The sequence below is a fragment of the Drosophila arizonae genome, chromosome X, assembly GCF_054131065.1.
Source record: "Drosophila arizonae isolate 15081-1271.41 chromosome X, UAZ_ARI_1.0, whole genome shotgun sequence".
NCBI lineage: Eukaryota > Metazoa > Arthropoda > Insecta > Diptera > Drosophilidae > Drosophila > Drosophila arizonae.
In genome coordinates, this window is record NC_142927.1 from 32,095,838 (window position 1) to 32,114,042 (window position 18,205).

General features: G+C 38.0%; 1 protein-coding gene across 8 annotated transcripts in view; it reads left to right on the plus strand.

Moving 5' to 3' along the window:
• Positions 1-18,205, plus strand: part of l(1)G0196 (inositol hexakisphosphate and diphosphoinositol-pentakisphosphate kinase) — a 67,639-nt gene that overhangs the window by 6,030 nt on the left and 43,404 nt on the right. For 4 of the 8 annotated variants that reach the window (XM_089474053.1, XM_089474054.1, XM_089474055.1 and 1 more), the window contains exons 2-7: positions 4,850-5,282; positions 5,338-5,580; positions 7,486-7,984; positions 10,759-11,030; positions 11,076-11,259; positions 11,333-11,530. In XM_089474053.1, coding sequence (XP_089330179.1) covers positions 4,850-5,282; positions 5,338-5,580; positions 7,486-7,984; positions 10,759-11,030; positions 11,076-11,259; positions 11,333-11,530 — 1,829 coding nt within the window. Of the gene's footprint in view, positions 1-4,849; positions 5,283-5,337; positions 5,581-7,485; positions 7,985-10,758; positions 11,031-11,063; positions 11,260-11,332; positions 11,531-18,205 lie in introns of those variants that run through there. The other 4 variants (XM_089474052.1, XM_089474057.1, XM_089474051.1 and 1 more) reach the window with 3 other exon arrangements.

Below are 18,205 nucleotides of genomic sequence, written 5' to 3' on the forward strand. Positions count from 1 at the left end.
AAACTGCGAAAGAAGAATTTTTTTTTTAACATTAGTATTTTGTGGGGTAGCCCTTATTCTTTATAACTGCTTCTAGTCTTTTTGGCATCGACAAAACTAACTTTTCTGTGTATTTTTTTGTCAATTTTCACCCACTCCTCTTTTAGTACTTCTATAAGTTTGGATTTTGAACTAATGTGGTGTGTTCTGACCCTTTTTTCTAACATATTCCAGCAATGCTCGATCGGATTAAGATCAGGACTCTGTGGTGGTGTCTTTGATAAATGGGGAGTGTTGAATGCCAAATACATTTTGGTGCTATGTGCCATATGTTTAGGATCATTGTCATGTTGAAAATAATAAGACCGTGATAAACCTAACATTTCTACACTTGGAGCCAAATTCTTTTTTAAAATGTCAATGTATTTAAGGTGGTCCATCACTCCATCAATTATTTCCAAATTTCCAATGCCACCAGCAGCCATACAACCCCATACCATGACATCACCACCACCATGCTTTACTGTCTTTATTGTGTTTTTTGGGTCTAGTGCTTCTCCAGCACTTCTCCACACACGCAGTCGTCCATCTGATCCAAATATATTATATTTTGCTTCGTCTGAGAGTAATATATCACACCAGAACTCAATTGGTGCATTTTTGTACTGATGAGCAAACTCCAAACGTTTTTTGCGATTAGCGCTACTTACAAAGGGTTTTCGTCTCGCAGTGCACGACTTATACCCGCTAGCAACTATGGCTTTTCGAATAGTTTCTGGGTGCACTTTCTTGTTCGATGATTTTAAAAAGTCTGCACTTATCATATTTGCAATAATAAATAGATCTGAGGATACCATTCGCTTTATATTCAGCTGATCCGAGTTTGTCAAAATTTTCGGTCGTCCTGATTTTGGCTTATTTTCCACTCGCCCTTCATATTTAAACCTTCCAATGACAGATTGTACTGTAGAACGACTTCGACCAAGTATTTCCCCAATTTCCGCATGGGATTTTTGTTGCTTAACATGCATATTTAAAATAATATGCCGGTCTTCAATTGTTAAATTTTTTCCTGGCATTTTTAATCAGTTTTTGTCCACCCGCCGACTAAATGTGCATAAATTTTATTTCGAATTTATTTCGCAACTATGTGTAAAACACATAAGCAAAAATTCGCCAAAAACCGTTATCATTTTCGCTTTTTGCACTAACCAGAGAACACATAGACTAGACAACTAGTGGAAAGCATTTTGCACGCTTTTTTTGAGGCTTTAACACCCCAGACAGCTTTGGATTCGCTCGGCTCCTTACTTTTAAGTTCGAGCTACGAAAAAATACGAACGCACAATCATTTCGCTTGAAGAGTTCGGAATACTCTTCACTCAGAAGGGAAGACATGGGTTCTTGCTGCAAAGAAATTTCAATTTTCGTGAGCTGCTGCTTGTGCTCACATGCGTACATACATATACACATTCGAGAGAGCAGAGAGCATGGAGAGAGAGAGAGAGAGAGAGAGAGCAAGGGAAACATTGAGCATAGAGGGATCTTTTGTTCAACATTTTACCATCTTGGTCGAGCGCATGAAGCGAAATGATTGTGCGTTCGTATTTTTTCGTAGCTCGAACTTAAAAGTAAGGAGCCGAGCGAATCCAAAGCTGTCTGGGGTGTTAAAGCCTCAAAAAAAGCGTGCAAAATGCTTTCCACTAGTTGTCTAGTCTATGTGTTCTCTGGTTAGTGCTTTTTGTCTGCAGCTAAAGTTCTAGGAAAGTACGCTGTACGAAGGCATTATTGGAGGCAAAAACGCGTTTTTTGTCTGGTTTTTAGCTATAACTTTTATGATAAGCAAAATATTGAAATTATCTTTTTTCTTAATTGTTGTTAAAATATTAGTTAATAAATCTGTAAATTAAAATTTTTAATTTTTGCCCATTTTGCATCACTTATTCGTTGCCAAAGAAAAAAATCATTGCTGTACGAAGACATTATTGGTACACTGTATATAATATTAGAAACACCAGTAAATGAGGCTCAGGAACCGTGCTCGTCATCATTCTCCTATGCGGTGAACATTCATTTGTATTTATTTCTTGTTTGCATTGTGGTTACGTTGCGTTTGCTTTGGTTTCATTTTATTTTTTATTTATTTTTCGATATATGTGTGGTCTGCCTGCGACGCCATTATACCAATTTTCTTATTAATTGCTTTTGCATTTGTTTGCTTATTTCAAGGCAAAACTAATTAGTATTTGGTACATCTACATAAATATGTACATACATATGTATGTGTATATTTTAATTATGAAATTTTATTTGCTTTAAATTATACATTTATGTATGTATAATCATGTATATTTAATCGCTGCTCAGTTCGTTTTTTTTTTTTACCGTGAACCCATTGAAAATGGGAAATCAGGGTATAATGGTTTTGTTAAAAGTATGTAACAGGCAGAAGGAGGCGTGGCAGACCCCACAAAGTATATATATTCTTGATCAGGGCGACGGGCAAAGTCGATTTAGCCCTGTCCGTCCGTCCGTCCATATGTATTTTCCTAGGTCCGTGTATATCGCGCGCGTGTCAAGTTTTTCTCTAAATATCGATAACTACTCTCGATATTTTATTATCGATCAAAAACCTTATCGAAAGCTAGTTATTTAATAGTTATTCAAATACTAGAGACTTGTGCATTTCAATGTTATGATCACGACCTACGAGTTTAATGGAGATAGTTCATCGACAAGAAAAGTTATTAAACAATTAATTTTCCATAGTAAACCCACACTGCAGTCCATGCGTGTTTATGCGTGCCTATGTGTGTCTGTATGTGCGTTTCTTGTGTAAGCAAAAATACGCGAATAATTATTGAAATAGCTATTGCTCGAAGGGTTCAGAGGATTCCGTAGTCGAGCAGTCTCGACTAGAGTATACATATATATTCCTGATTAGGACGACGAGCTGAGTCAATACAGCCCTGCCCGTCTGTCCGTCCGTCTGTATGAACGCCTAGATCTCAGAAGTTATAAGAGCTAGAGAGCTGAAATTCTGAATGTAATCTCGTGTTAACCATACGCAGTAGGAGTTTATCATATATTTTCGATAACTCATTCGATATTTTATTTATCTTTTTTATTGAGAATAATCGATAGATAGATTTTGTAATTTTCACATTATTAGCCCTTGAGTTTTCAGATTCACTGTGTACATACATTTGAAGAATACAAAGATTTGTAATTTCCAGATTTTAGATATCACGCCCCTTCGCCCCCAATTTGTAAAAACATATTTCGAGTACTAGAGACTTGTGCGTTGGAATGTACACATATTTTAACCTTATGTCCGGCTTCATAAAAATAGTCCTACTACAAGAGAAAATATTAAATTAATAAATTTTCATAATATTGTCCACACTGCAGCGCAGCCCAAACGCAGTCGCTGCTTACTGCGCAGTTAGCAGAGCGCTGGCTTATACGTATGTATGTACGTGTGTATGCATGTGTGCATAAAAGAAGTGCAGAATGATTATATCAGACGGAGGGTTCAGGGTTACTCCTAGGAGCAATCTCGACTAGAGACTTCTTGTTTTTTATACCTTGAACCCATTTTCAATGGGAAATCAGGGTATATTGTTGTTTTTTTTTTTAATGTATGTAACAGGCAGGAGGAGGCGTGACAGACCCCACCAAATATATACATATATTCTTGTTCAGGGCGCCGAACTGAGTTGATTTGGTTCTGTCCGTCTATCTGAAGATATAAGAGATTTCAGAAGATATAAGAGCTAGAGACTTGATTTTTTTTTTTTTTTTATAAGTTTTTAAATGACCGTATATACAGCGCGGATGTCGAGCTTGCTTTAAAAATCGATAACTTTCCCCGTTATTTTGTTAGCGATTAAAAGCATTATCGAAAATCCATAATAAATTTATATCTGCTACATCTTTAAAGCTAGAGTCGCCAAATTTTTAATGTAGATTCATATGTATGTATGTACTTTATAGAATTTCGATTTTTGTTTACCCCTCACCCCTATATTGATCCCCTTAACCACATATTTGTAAAATGAGTATTTCAAATACTAGAGACTTGTGATTTGGCAAATGCATGCATATCCATGTTATCATAATCTGGAAGTTTCATGAAGAAAGTACATCCACAAGAAAAGCTATTAAACAATTAAGTTCTCATAGTAAGCGTACACTACAGCCCATGCTTGTTTAGGCGTGGGTGCTTGTGTGCGTGTGTGTGTGTGTATGTGTGTATGCGATTAAAATAGCTATTGCTTGAAGGGTTCAGGGGATCTCGTAGTCGAGCAGTCTCGACTAGTGCTTTCTTACTTGTTTTTTTTTTTTTTATTATATATATATTTTTTTGACAAGCATGTTTGATTTTAGTTCAAAATCGAGTGACAGGGACTTTTAAGTGCCAATATACTATCTTATTTGATAACCATAACATGTAACCATACATGTGTAAAAAACAAAAACCAGATCACTCAGAGTTCAGGAGACCTAGTCGGGCTCTCCCGTTAGGGCAATCTTACTTGTTAACTTTGGTATTTATTACAAACTCAGTATATGTATATATATAATTGCTTATATACGTATTTAACGAACGCCTATTAATTATTCTCTATGCCGTCTGCAATGAGTACGTCCTTAGCTACTATTTCTACTATGCTCATATCATAATATCATTATGATCACCATGAAAAACATGTGTAAATAAATTTGATTTCAAATAACACAAACTAAAATAAATTATAATAAACTGAATTAACCAAATTTTGAATCGAAAAATGTTGAATTTGTTTTAGTATTATATATATTGGACAAATTTGCAGTAGTTAAAATATATAACCTTTCACTTGTATAGGGCGACACGGATTTTGGTGACAGCAATGACGGCATGGACTCAGATACGAGCACTTCTTCCAGTAATAGTAAACAGGTTGTTGTGGGCATCTGTGCAATGGCCAAGAAGACACAATCGAAGCCTATGAAGGAGATATTGACACGACTCGGCGAGTTTGAGTTCATCAAGCTGGTTACTTTTGAGGAAAATGTGATATTGAGAGAGCCTGTGCAAAATTGGCCCATATGCGATTGTCTTGTGTCTTTTCATTCCAAGGGCTTTCCACTGGAAAAGGCTATCGAGTATGCCCAGCTACGCAATCCCTTTGTGCTCAACAATTTGCATATGCAATACGATATACAGGACAGACGACGAGTTTATGCCATTCTGGAAAAAGAGGGCATTGAGATACCGCGTTATGCTGTGCTCGATCGAGATTCTCCTGATCCGAAACGTAAGTGATAGATTGTCCAACTCAACAGTTTGTTTCAATGCAGATCAATTTGCAGATCATGAACTTATTGAGTCTGAAGATCATGTGGAGGTCAATGGAATTACATTTAATAAACCATTCGTTGAAAAACCCGTTTCGGCCGAGGATCACAACATCTATATCTACTATCCGACATCTGCTGGCGGCGGTAGTCAGCGTTTATTTCGTAAAATCGGTAGCCGCAGCAGCGTTTACTCACCGGAATCGCGTGTCCGTAAAACTGGATCATTCATCTACGAGGACTTCATGCCTACCGATGGTATGCTAACTTGTTATCTGTGTTCCTCTAAACTTTCGAATGTGCCTATCAATGTAGACGCTATTCCAGTATATAATACCCAATGCTGGACTAGATTAACCACATGCGCTTCCTTCTTATTTTATATATATAAAATCTAGTCCAACAATGGCTATACAGATATTCCAAAAAAGTCCTACCAATTTGGTATGTAGGTCCGCGTCGACCACCCAAGCTCCCGAGCTATGGCGGATATATCTCCGCCCATTGCAGTCGGACCAAAAGATATAGTGATTTTTCGAATTCGGCTATATTTTGGGCACTATTGATGCTAGAGACCTGAAATTTGTTATATATATGCGGGTTGACCAACCAAGTCCAACGAGCTATGGTAGATATATGTCCGCCCATAGGGGACGTGGCAAACCGCAAAAGGTTATATCTCCTACAGTTTAAGAGCTAGAAGCTTCAAATTCAGATAGTTCAGTTACTGGTAGCCTCCTCTATCGATGCCCCAAAAATAATTTCTTCGCCTCTTTTGGGGCGTGGCATATCGAAAAATACCCTGTAATTTTCACATTTCTTGAGCGTAAGAATTCAAATTTACATTTTGCATATAAGTTACCGGTTGCTCGTTCTAAGAATTGGCCAAAAATGAGGAGTCTACGGCCACTAGGGGCGTGACTATCGGCATTTATAGGGCCCATATTGCGGCATTTATATGCGTCAGGCATCTATTTATGTATTTGTACACATAAATAGGCTTAATAGGCATTCATAGTACGGAAGGAAACATTTTTATGAAATTTAAAAAATATAAAAGAAGCTAAAATAACAAAAATTTACAATTTACAAAAAAAAGTTTTCCGCGGGATTTGAACTCGCACCCAAACCGAATAGCATGTTCATGTCAAAATAACTAAAATAAGAATCGCCGGCGCTTCTGCCTACACCGCGTCGTTTCGAACAACAGTAACCAAAACGAAATCGCATTATTGCTATGACGCCATATAGCAAAACAAGTAAGAAAGCTCCAGTCGAGAGCAGTCTCGAGAGTCAGCAGGGCGCGTGATTATACGTTCGTGTGGATGCGTGTGTATGCATGTGTGCATAAAAGAAGTGAAAAATGATTATAATATCAGCTTGGAGGGTTCAGGGTATCTCCCAGTTGAGGAGTGTCGACTGGAGCCTTCTTACTTGTTTATTTTTATTTTATTTTTTTTTTAATATTTTAGTAGTTGTACATGAATAAAAGCATTAGAAATGATTTTCAATATATTTAATTCATTAATTATAATAAAATAAATAAAATTCGAAGTATCATATTTCATTGCATAGTGTCTCAATAATAAGAACAAAATGTGCAATAGAAGTGCTCAAAACTGAAGTTTTGCACTTGTTCGGCTTTGTGATGTATTATGATAAAATGTAAAAGTGGTTTATATTAGTTAAATTTGATGGATTAGTCATAAAAATATATTAGCAAAACATGCTTTCATTGACTTTGAATGTTTTGGCTGTGGTTGACCTTTCTGGAGAAATGCCCATGTACTTTATGGGGTCTGCCACGTCTACTTCTGCCTGTTACATACACTTCAAAAAAAAAAAAAAAAAAAAAAAAAAAACATTGTACCCTGATTTCCCATGTGTAATGGGTTCAGGGTATAAAAATATAAGTCAGAATTTTACGGTCGGATATTATCGATCGTTCAGAGCTGAAATTACTGTTCTGAAATTACAAATGAGCTGTTAATGAAAATATACCCACATCACATAATTAAAAGCAAAAAAATTGATCACCTATTTTTCGTGCGTCTCGCTCGCTCGTTCGCCGATCGCTGCTCGCTGCTCTCATTGTCAAAATCTTTAAGAAAAAAGTGGCCGCCAGTCGAACGCACTGAATCCAGCATTACCTTTACAACTTAGTATACTTTTCAGGCACTGATGTGAAGGTCTACACTGTTGGCCCAGACTATGCCCATGCGGAGGCACGCAAAAGCCCAGCGCTCGATGGCAAAGTAGAGCGCGATAGCGAAGGAAAAGAAATCCGCTATCCAGTTATACTCAATCACTCGGAGAAGCTTATCTCGCGCAAGGTGTGCCTTGCCTTTAAACAGACTGTTTGCGGCTTTGATTTGCTGCGCGCCAATGGCAAAAGCTATGTCTGCGATGTCAACGGATTTAGTTTCGTAAAGAATTCTAATAAGTACTACGATGACTGCGCTAAAATATTGGGCAACATGATATTGCGAGAGCTGACACCGACCCTTCACATACCTTGGTCTGTGCCATTTCAATTAGACGATCCTCCCATTGTGCCCACAACTTTTGGCAAAATGATGGAGTTGCGCTGCGTGGTGGCAGTCATACGCCATGGCGATCGCACGCCCAAACAGAAAATGAAGGTCGAAGTGCGACATCCCAAGTAAGTTAGACCAAGTAGCTAAAATTTCGATTATTTCACAAAATAGCTTACAGTGTACGGTCAAAATGATTGATTATTTAGCATAAAATCATAATTTTTATGTTTACACAAATCTAAATTTGGTTTTATTTTATTAATTGTAAGTTCAAGAGATAAGAAAAAAAATCTTTTTGAAATTAAACTACAACTAAATAACATTTCACCTCGTAGAGCAACAATTTACTCTTGAATGTTAACATAACGACGACATTAAAAGCTCTTTGAATTTACATATTTTTGTGTAATACGCAGTGTTGCGAAATCAGTTCTTTTCCGTCTAATCTGGCCTTTTTGAAAATCCAATCGCGGGAAAAATTCCATAAGGGGGCAGCGGGAATTCTGGACTTTAATTTTCTAACAGAGCTTATAAGGCAATTAAAAAGAAGTTATGCAAATGATTTGATTGCATGTAGCACAAGAATTTATGTTCTAATAAAATCTGAATATTGAACAAAAATATATAAAATATTCACCTAATAGTGGAAAATACTAAATAAACTACAAAATTTTGAGTTGAAAAGGGTATCTGTAAGGATTCGGATTTTTAGTCAGGCCAATACTGTGAAACCCATACTACACAATGCAACGAATATTGATATGCTTAACTCAAGTGGCAAAAATGACTACAAGTCGCTAAAAATTTAATTAAATATGATTGGTAATATGGACAAAATACTGAGCAATTTGTAAAGTAAAGAAATTAAATCTAAGCAAAAAATATCAGCGTTTTTGTCCGATTTTTTTCTCAAAATTTCCGTTTTTTTTTTTTAAGTATCTTCCTACTAAAAACAGCTCATTCACGAAAGTGAATTAGTATATGGGTTTTGTGCAATGTCCGTCTTGCTGTCCGCCTGTCCGTATGAACGCAATCTATTTCGGCGCTATTGAAGCTAGAGACTTGAAATTTGGAGCACATACTCGTGTATATCTCTGATTTATAAAGTGTTAAAATTTTCCCGATCCGCCCACTAGGGGCGTGGCAAATCGGAAAATGCATTTTCCGATATGCCAGAAATAATATTTGTTGAAGAGCTAGAAAGCTGAAATTTGGAATATAGATCCGCATCGACCACCCAAGATCACGAGCTGTGGCGGATATATCTACGCCCATTGGGGGCATGGCAAATCGGATAAAACTGTATCTCCAAGAGCTTTACAGCTAGAGCGCTGAAATTTGCCACGTCAGCTACTGTTATGATTCTATAAAGTCTGAAGGCAATTTATGTCTACGCCCATTAGAGGCGTGACAAATCGGACCTGAAGATATAGTGATTTTTCGAATTCGGTTATATTTTGGACACTATTGATGCCAGAGACTTCCAATTTTGTATATATACTCGGGCTGACCACCCAAGACCAAAAAGTTTTGTCGGGTATATGTCCGCACACAGGGGGCGTGGCAAACCGCAAAAGTTGATAACTCCTAAAGTATAATAGCTAGAAGCTTCAAATTTAGATAGTTAAGTTACTAGTAACTTCCTCTATCGATGACCTAAAAATAGTTTTTACGCTTCTTTATTTTTTATTTTCTGTTATTTTCAGTGTTTAAAAAACTGCGAACAGTTTTCGCAGTTCTGTTATTGCTAGAACTGTTGCTGCGAGCATTTTCGACAGTCGCAGTCGCAGCAAAAGCAAAAAACAATTCTTGATCAGCAGCGCAGCGCTTCGAACTGCGTTCACTGGCGACAGTCGCAGTCGCAGTTAGAGCAAAAACTGTCGACTGCCGAACAGCACAGCAGGCAGCTTCCACAGATTTTGCTTTGCTTCCCGAAGCAAGAAGACTCTAGTCGACACTGCTCGACTAGGAGATACCCTGAACCCTCTAATCTGATATTCTAATCAGGTATTAGAACGCGCTCTGCTAACTGCGCAGTAAGCAGCGACTGCGCTTGGGCTGCGTTGTAGTGTGGGCAACATTATGAGAATTTATTTGTCGAATAATTTCTTTTGTAGACATACGATCTTAATGAAACTTTCAGAGTGTAATCATATGGTGTATATGTGTGTACGTTCCAAAGCACACGTCTCTAGTACTTGAAATACGCCTTTTACAAAGGCGAGGGTGAGGGGGTGGATATAAGGACGAGGGATAAATTACAACAAAAATCGAAATTATATAAAATACATATAAGTCTACATATAAAGTTTGGAAGCTCTAGCTCTAAAGGTGTAGGAGATATAATTAAATAACTAGCTTTCGATAAGGTTTTTGATCGATAATCAAATATCGAAAGTAGTTATCGATATTTTATTTCAACTCTCGCGCTCTTATATCTTCTGAGATCGACGCGTTCATACATACGGACGGACAGACAGACGGACAGGTCCAAATCGACTCAGCTCGTCGCCCTGACCTGTGTGTGTGTGCGTGTGTGTGGATGTATGCGTGTGTATGTATGCCTGTTTGTGTGTGTGTGTGTGTGTGTGTGTGTGTGCGTGTTTCTTGTGTAAGCTGAAAGTCGCGAAAAATTATTGAAATAGCTATTACTCCAAGGGTTCAGGGGATCTCGTAGTCGAGTAGTCTCGACTAGAGCTTTCTTACTTGTTATTTAAAAATTTGCGAATAATAATTTGTATTTTATCATATACATGAATTTAAATAATTAAAAATAAATTTAAATCAATTGCAAATAAAAGTTTATCCGTTTTATCTTGTCTATTTTAGAAATTTATTTGTGCGTCCATTTTTTAAATTCATAGCTTTTATTTGCGTTCCGTGATTGTTACTCTTGCAGATTTTTTGAGATATTTGAAAAATATGATGGGTACAAGGTGGGTCATGTGAAGCTTAAGAGACCTAAGCAACTGCAAGAGATACTGGATATTGCACGATTTTTGCTCAGCGAGATACACACGAAGGCGCACGCGGAAATTGAGGAGAAGGAGAGTAAGCTGGAGCAGTTAAAGAATGTTCTTGAAATGTATGGCCATTTCTCGGGTATTAATCGCAAGGTGCAGATGAAGTATCAACCGAAGGGTCGACCCCGTGGCTCCAGCTCTGATGATGGTAGGTACTTGTCTCTTTTGTTAACTAATCTAACCACACGCTAAGTCCTATCCATTCCAGCCGAAACACCCGCCGAACCGTCGCTGGTTCTCATCCTTAAATGGGGTGGCGAACTAACGCCTGCAGGTCGCATTCAGGCTGAAGAATTGGGTCGCATATTCCGTTGTATGTATCCGGGCGGTCAGGGGCGTTCGGATTATTCAGGAACCCAGGGTCTGGGTTTGTTACGGTATGTTCTAACTGTCACCAAATTTCAAATGCTTCTATGCCCTAAATTACAAATGCCGTTTTCATATTTTTAGTTTGCACTCAACTTTTCGTCACGACCTCAAGATTTATGCTTCGGACGAAGGACGAGTGCAAATGACCGCAGCTGCTTTTGCTAAGGGCCTGCTCGCCCTGGAGGGCGAGCTGACACCCATTTTGGTTCAAATGGTAAAGAGCGCAAATACAAACGGACTGTTGGACAATGACTGCGATTCGAGCAAGTATCAGAATCTGTAAGTTATCCGCACAATCCAAATGAATAAGACTTTACTTGTTAGACAATTGATCAGAACTAACGTAAAATTGGCAATTTCTGAATATACATATGAGAAATATGTTAGATATTTATACCCTGAACCCATTGAAAATGGGAAATCAGGGTATAATGGTTTTGGTGAAATGTATGTAACAGGCAGTAGGAGAAGGCCGACCCCACAAAGTATATATATTCTTGATCAGGGTGACGAGCTGAGTCGATTTGAAATTAACGTCTTAAAGGGCAATATTTCGTACAGAGCTGCTATGGAAGCAAATATGAGAGCAGCTACGAGAGCAACTACGAAAGCAACAGAAAAGGAAAAGAGAAAAGCATGCAAATGCTCCGTAGCAGTAGCAAAAAAAATTTTTTCATTTGCTCTGCTCTCATCTCGCTTGTGCTATTGCTACAACTACAAATAACGGATCGCAAATTTTTTGTTTTTATACCCTGAACCCATTTTCAATGGGAAATCAGGGTATAATGGTTTTGTTGAAATGTATGTAACAGGCAGAAGGAGGCGTGGCAGACCCCACAAAGTATATATATTCTTGATCAGGGCGACGAGCTGAGTTGATTTGGCCCTGTCCGTCTGTCTGTCCGTCTGTCCGTCTGTCCGTCCGTCCGTCTGTCCGTATGTATGAACGCGTCGATTTCAGAAGATATAAGAGCTAGAGACTTCAAATTTTTTTTTAAATGTCCGTAATTACAGCGCGCATATCAAGTTTATCATTAAAAATCGATAACTCATCCCGACCTTTTTTTATCGATAAAAAACCTTATCGAAAACCAGTTATAAAATTATATCTTCTACACCTTTATTGCTAGAGTCTCCAAATTTTTAATGTATGCTTACATGCAATTTATACAATTTCGGTTTTTGTTAAAATTTACCCCCCACCCTTAAATTCACCCCCTCACCCTCACTTTTGTAAAAAGCGTATTTCAAATACTAGAGACTTGTGCTTTGGCAATTACATGCATATTCATGTTATAATCATAATCTGAAAGTTTCATGAAGATCGTACGTCCATAAAAAAAGTTATTAAGCAATAAAGTTCTCATAGTAAGCGCACACTGCAGCCCATGCGTGTTTATGCGTGGGTGTATGTGTGCGTGTATGTGTATGTGTGTGTGTATGCGTTTGTGTATGTATGCGTGTGTGTGTGTGTCTGTATGCGTGTGTGTGTATGTATGCCTGTGTGTGCGTACGTGCCTGTGTGTGTGTGTGTGCGTGTTTCTTGTGTAAGCTGAAAGACGCGAAAAATTATTGAAATATCTATTGCTCCAAGGGTTCAGGGGATCTCGTAGTCGAGCAGTCTCGACTAGAGCTTTCTTACTTGTTATACCCTGAACCCATTGAAAATGGGAAATCAGGGTATAATGGTTTTGTTGAAATGTATGTAACAGGCAGAAGGAGGCGTGGCAGACCCCACAAAGTATATATATTCTTGATCAGGGTGACGAGCTGAGTTGATTTGGCCCTGTCCGTCTGTCTGTCTGTCCGTCTGTCCGTCTGTCCGTATGTTTGAACGCGTCGATTTCCGAAGATATAAGAGCTAGAGACTTCAAATTTTTTGTAAAATGTTCGTAATTACAGCGCGGATATCGAGTTTATCATTAAAAATCGATAACTCATCCCGATCTTTTTTTATCGATAAAAAACCTTATCGAAAACCAGTTTTAAAATTATATCTTCTACACCTTTATTGCTAGAGTCTTCAAATTTTTTATATATGCTTATATGCAATTTATACAATTTCGGTTTTTGTTAAAATTTACCCCCACCTCTAAATTCACCCCCTCACCCTCACTTTTGTAAAAAGCGTATTTCAAATACTAGAGACTTGTGCTTTGGCAATTACATGCATATTCATGTTATAATAATAATCTGAAAGTTTCATGAAGATCGTACGTCCACAAAAAAAGTTATTAAACAATTAAGTTCTCATAGTAAGCGCACACTGCAGCCCATGCGTGTTTATGCGTGGGTGCTTGTGTGTGTATGTGTTTGTGTATGTGTGTATATGTGTTTGTGTATGTGTGTGTGTTTTTTGTGTAAGCTGAAAGACGCGAAAAATTATTGAAATAGCTAGCACTCCAAGGGTTCAGGGGATCTCGTAGTCGAGCAGTCTCGACTAGAGCTTTCTTACTTGTTCCTATTGCTCTTTGCTCCGATGTTCTATGCTATGGAGCAGAGCAGAAGTGTGCTCTCTGCTATGCTACATAGCCGTTCAAAATCAGAGCAATAGCGAGAGCAAAAAAAAAAAAAACAAGTAAGAACGTTGCAATCGGGCGATACCGATAGCAGAAGACTCATTCACAGCCCAAACGCTGTCAACCAGAGTATATAGTGCAATTTTCAAGTCTAGTGCGCAGCAAAAAACATGATGGCATGATGCCATTAAAATTGGAAAATCATCGATAGCTATTGCATTCAAATTACATACATATATAATTTATACAATTTTGATTTTTATTATATATTTATATCCATACATTGGATACCGGCTTCAAGCTAACAGCAGATCAGCGCAATTTTCCTATGCTTGTGCACACACTCATCGTCTATTCTATGCGTACAGACAGAAGCGCGCCTTTCCTCACATTCTTAGAATTTCGATTGATTTCTGGACTTTCTAGCCGTTACTGTAGTTTTGTCTGATGACGCTCTCTTATTAAGCTATTCTATTTTAGCAACTGATTGCTCGAGCAAAGCAGTGGCGCGGGTGCTAAGGGCGACGCAAGTAATGTTAGAGTAGGGGAGGTTCGAACCTTTACTGTGTTATTTTTTTTTATTTTTTCATACATAATTCGTTTTTTATAAAATAGATATTTTATTGGGAAGGTGCGAGCTTGACTGAATGGCACTTAATACTTTTCATTTTCTTAGTCGAATAATTTTATAAGTTCAAATTTGTTTCTTCTTAAATAGCCCTCAAATACATATACGCAAATACATACATATGTATATATAATTATATATGTAAGCCTGCACGCATAGCATCAAGCATTCCAGCCTTATACACGCGCTCATTTGTATGTGTGTATGTATGTACACATAAATGCGTACTCTAGCATATTCTAAGAATCTCGCTGTGATTGATTAGTCTTTGCATTGTTTTTGAATTTCCAGCCGCTACACTGGCTTTTCTTTGCTATGCGGCGTCATAACAATAATGTGATTTCGTTTTAACTACTCTTGATCGAAACGACGCGGTGGTGCTGTAGGCTGAAGCGCCGGCGATCTTTATTTTAGCTATTTTGACAAACATGCTGTTTGGGTTGGGTGCGAGTTCAAATCCCGCTGAAAACACTTTTTTGTAAATTGCAAATTTTTGTTATTTTAGCTTTTTTATATTTTATTAATTTTATACAAAAGGTTTCCTTCCGTGCCGATTGCCACGCCCTTAGTGGCCGTAGACTGCTCAATTTTAGCCAGTTTTTAGAACGAGCAACCGGTTACCTAAATGCAAAATTTGAATTCTTACGCTCAAAAAATGTGAAAATTACAGGGTATTTTTCGATATGCCACTCCCCTAAAGAGGCTTAAAAATTATTTTTGGGGCATCGATAGAGGAGGCCACCAGTAACTTAACTATCCAAATTTGTTTCTAGCTCTTAAACTGTAGGAGATATAAACTTTTGCGGTTTGCCACGCCCCCTATAGGCGGACATATATCTACCATAGCTCGTTGGACGTGGGTGGTCAACCCGCGTATATATACAAAATTTCAGGTCTCTAGCATCAATAGTGCCTAAAATATAGCAGAATTCGAAAAATCACTATATCTTCAGGTCCGATTTGCCACGCCCCTAGTGGGCGTAGATATATAATTTTTTCACCTATATTCATAGAATCAAAACATCAGCTTACATGCAAAATTTCAGCATCCAGGTTTTTAACTTTAGGAGATACAGTTTTATCCGATTTGCCACGCCCCTAATGGGCGGAGATATATCCGCCATAGCTTGTGATCTTGGGTGATCGGCGCGGACCTACATTCACAATTTCAGCTTTCTAGCTCTTCAACAAACATGATATCTAGTATATCGGAAAATGCATTTCCGCCCCCAGTGGGCGGATCGGGAAAATTTTAACACTTTATAAATCGGAGATATACACGAGTATGTGTTCCAAATTTCAAGTCTCTAGCTTCAATAGCGCCGAAATAGATTGCGTTCATACGGACAGACGGACAGACGGATGGACTGCAAGACGGACATTGCACAAAACCAATATACTCATTTCACTTTCGTGAATGAGTCTAAAAAAAAAAACAAGTAAGAAAGCTCTAGTCAAGAGTGCCCGACTACGAGATCCCCTGAACCCTTCGACCAATAGCTGTTTCAATCATTTTTCGCGTCTTTCTGCTTACACAAGGGACACACACGCGCACACACTCACACACACACACAGGCATATGCTCACACATCATACACACACACACGCACACACACACAGAGATACGCACGCACGCATAAGCACTCATTCGCTGCAGTGGTGGCTTACTAGGGGAACTTAATTGTTCAATAACTTTTCTTATGGATGTACTTTCTTCATGAAACTTTCAGATTGTGATTATATCATGGATATGTATGTATTTGCCAAAGGACAAGTCTAGTATTTGAAATACGCCTTTTACAAATGTGAGGGTGAGGGGGTGAATTAGGGGTGGGGGGTGAATTTTGACAAAAATTGTATAAAATGCATATAAGTATACATAACAAATTTGGAGACTCTAGCTTTAAAGATGTAGGAGATATAACTTTATTACTGGTTTTCGATAACAAAATAACACGGCAATTTATCGATATTTAAAGCAAAACTCGATATGCGCGTGCTTTACACGGACCTAGGAAAAAAAATTTGAAGTCTCTAGCTCTTATATCTTCTGAGATCGACGCGTTCAAACATACGGACAGACGGACGGACGGACAGACGGACAAAGCTAAATCAACTCTGCTCGTCGCCCTGATCAAGAATACATGTACTTTATGGGGTCTGCCATGCCTCCCTTTGCCTGTTACATACATTTCAACAAAAACAATATACCCTGATTTCCCATTGAAAATGGGTTCAGGGTATAAAAATAAGGCACGACAGAATCAGTGCGCTGCGCCCTCTGCCGCGATTTTAGGCTCTCTCTCACTCTTTCCTTTTGAGTGAAGGGTATACCGAAATCTTAAAAGCGTTTGCTGTGCTCATACAAAATGTTAGTGTTTTCACGCATGCAGGCATGCACATACACACTTGCAGTCCCTTGCTTGATCCTTTATGACTTAATCAGTAATTTCGACATGCGTATTTCATTTCAAGTTTTTATAGTCCACTAGCCAATATATTGTAAAGCATTTAATAAACAAATAAGTGTACCCCGATAAAATTTTTTCGGTTGAAATTTGAATAAAATATTTAATTATAATTATATATATGTATATATATCTGATTAGATAAATTAGTATATAAATGTACGTAAATATCCGTAACACCAAGCAACCAGTGGCACAATGATCTTTACTGCCAAAATTACTGATTAAGTCATAAAGGCTCATTTGACAGTCACTCTACAATTCAAACAATACAAAATTGACAAACTACTGAATCGCCAGACAATTATTATCCCATCTCATACATACATACACATATGTATGCAAATGTATGTGCTCATTCAAAGGCCAATCAACGGTAAATTTTGGGCATTACAATTTGCTCAGACAGCAAATGTTACGCACACAGGCCACAAATGCTCACACATGTTTCCAGAGACTGCAAGTGTGTGTGTGCTTGCCCGTCGCAAAATCATATTCTTTATGCGTATCAACGCTTTCATACCCTTCCCACGAATAACCATCGAAACGCTTACATATTGTTTGCATGAGCGTGACAAATGCTTCGGTATACCCTTCATTCAAAAGGAAAGAGCTGGGATCGTCGCGAACAATTTTCAATTTCTATGCGCTGCTGCTATTCGAGAGACCATACAGAGAGCATAAAGAGAGGGAGAGAGTGAGTAAGGGAAAAAGAGCGCATAGCCGTGCTTCATTTGGTAATGCGTGCATTTCGTGGCAGCAGTCGCAGCACACTGATTTTGTCGTGCCTTATTTTCACTGCTTGAGCCTCAGAAGACCGAGCCGACCAAATACGAAGTTGTCAGATCTCTTCAGCGCATTTTTTCGGTGTTGAAAAAGTTTGTTCTACATGTCTAGTCTATGTGTTCTCTGGTTAGTGGTTTAAGGTTGCCGACAAATTTTCAAAGAGTGAAAAATGTTGATTCCTTTTCATGCATATATATTTTTGGAGAACATTGATAGTATTGAACTCCAATATAAGAACATCCACCCAATTCATTAGGAAACTACTCAAGACGCTACAAAGTTTTGAGTTGAGAAGCATGTTTTAAGGGTTGGATAGGATATAAGAAATTTAGGAACTTGGCCACTTTAGCATTGCTTTCTTTGCCAATGCCCAAGTGGGTAACATTTTTCGTCAGATCAATACTGTGATGCTTAACTCAATTTCAAGCATCAGGTAAAACATATATATTATAAAACTTCACAGATACGTCTTGCGGTGGTTGAAGAAATGATGCCATGATTATAAGTTGATAAAAATATATTTAAATATCAATCAAATCAAAGCAAAAAACAT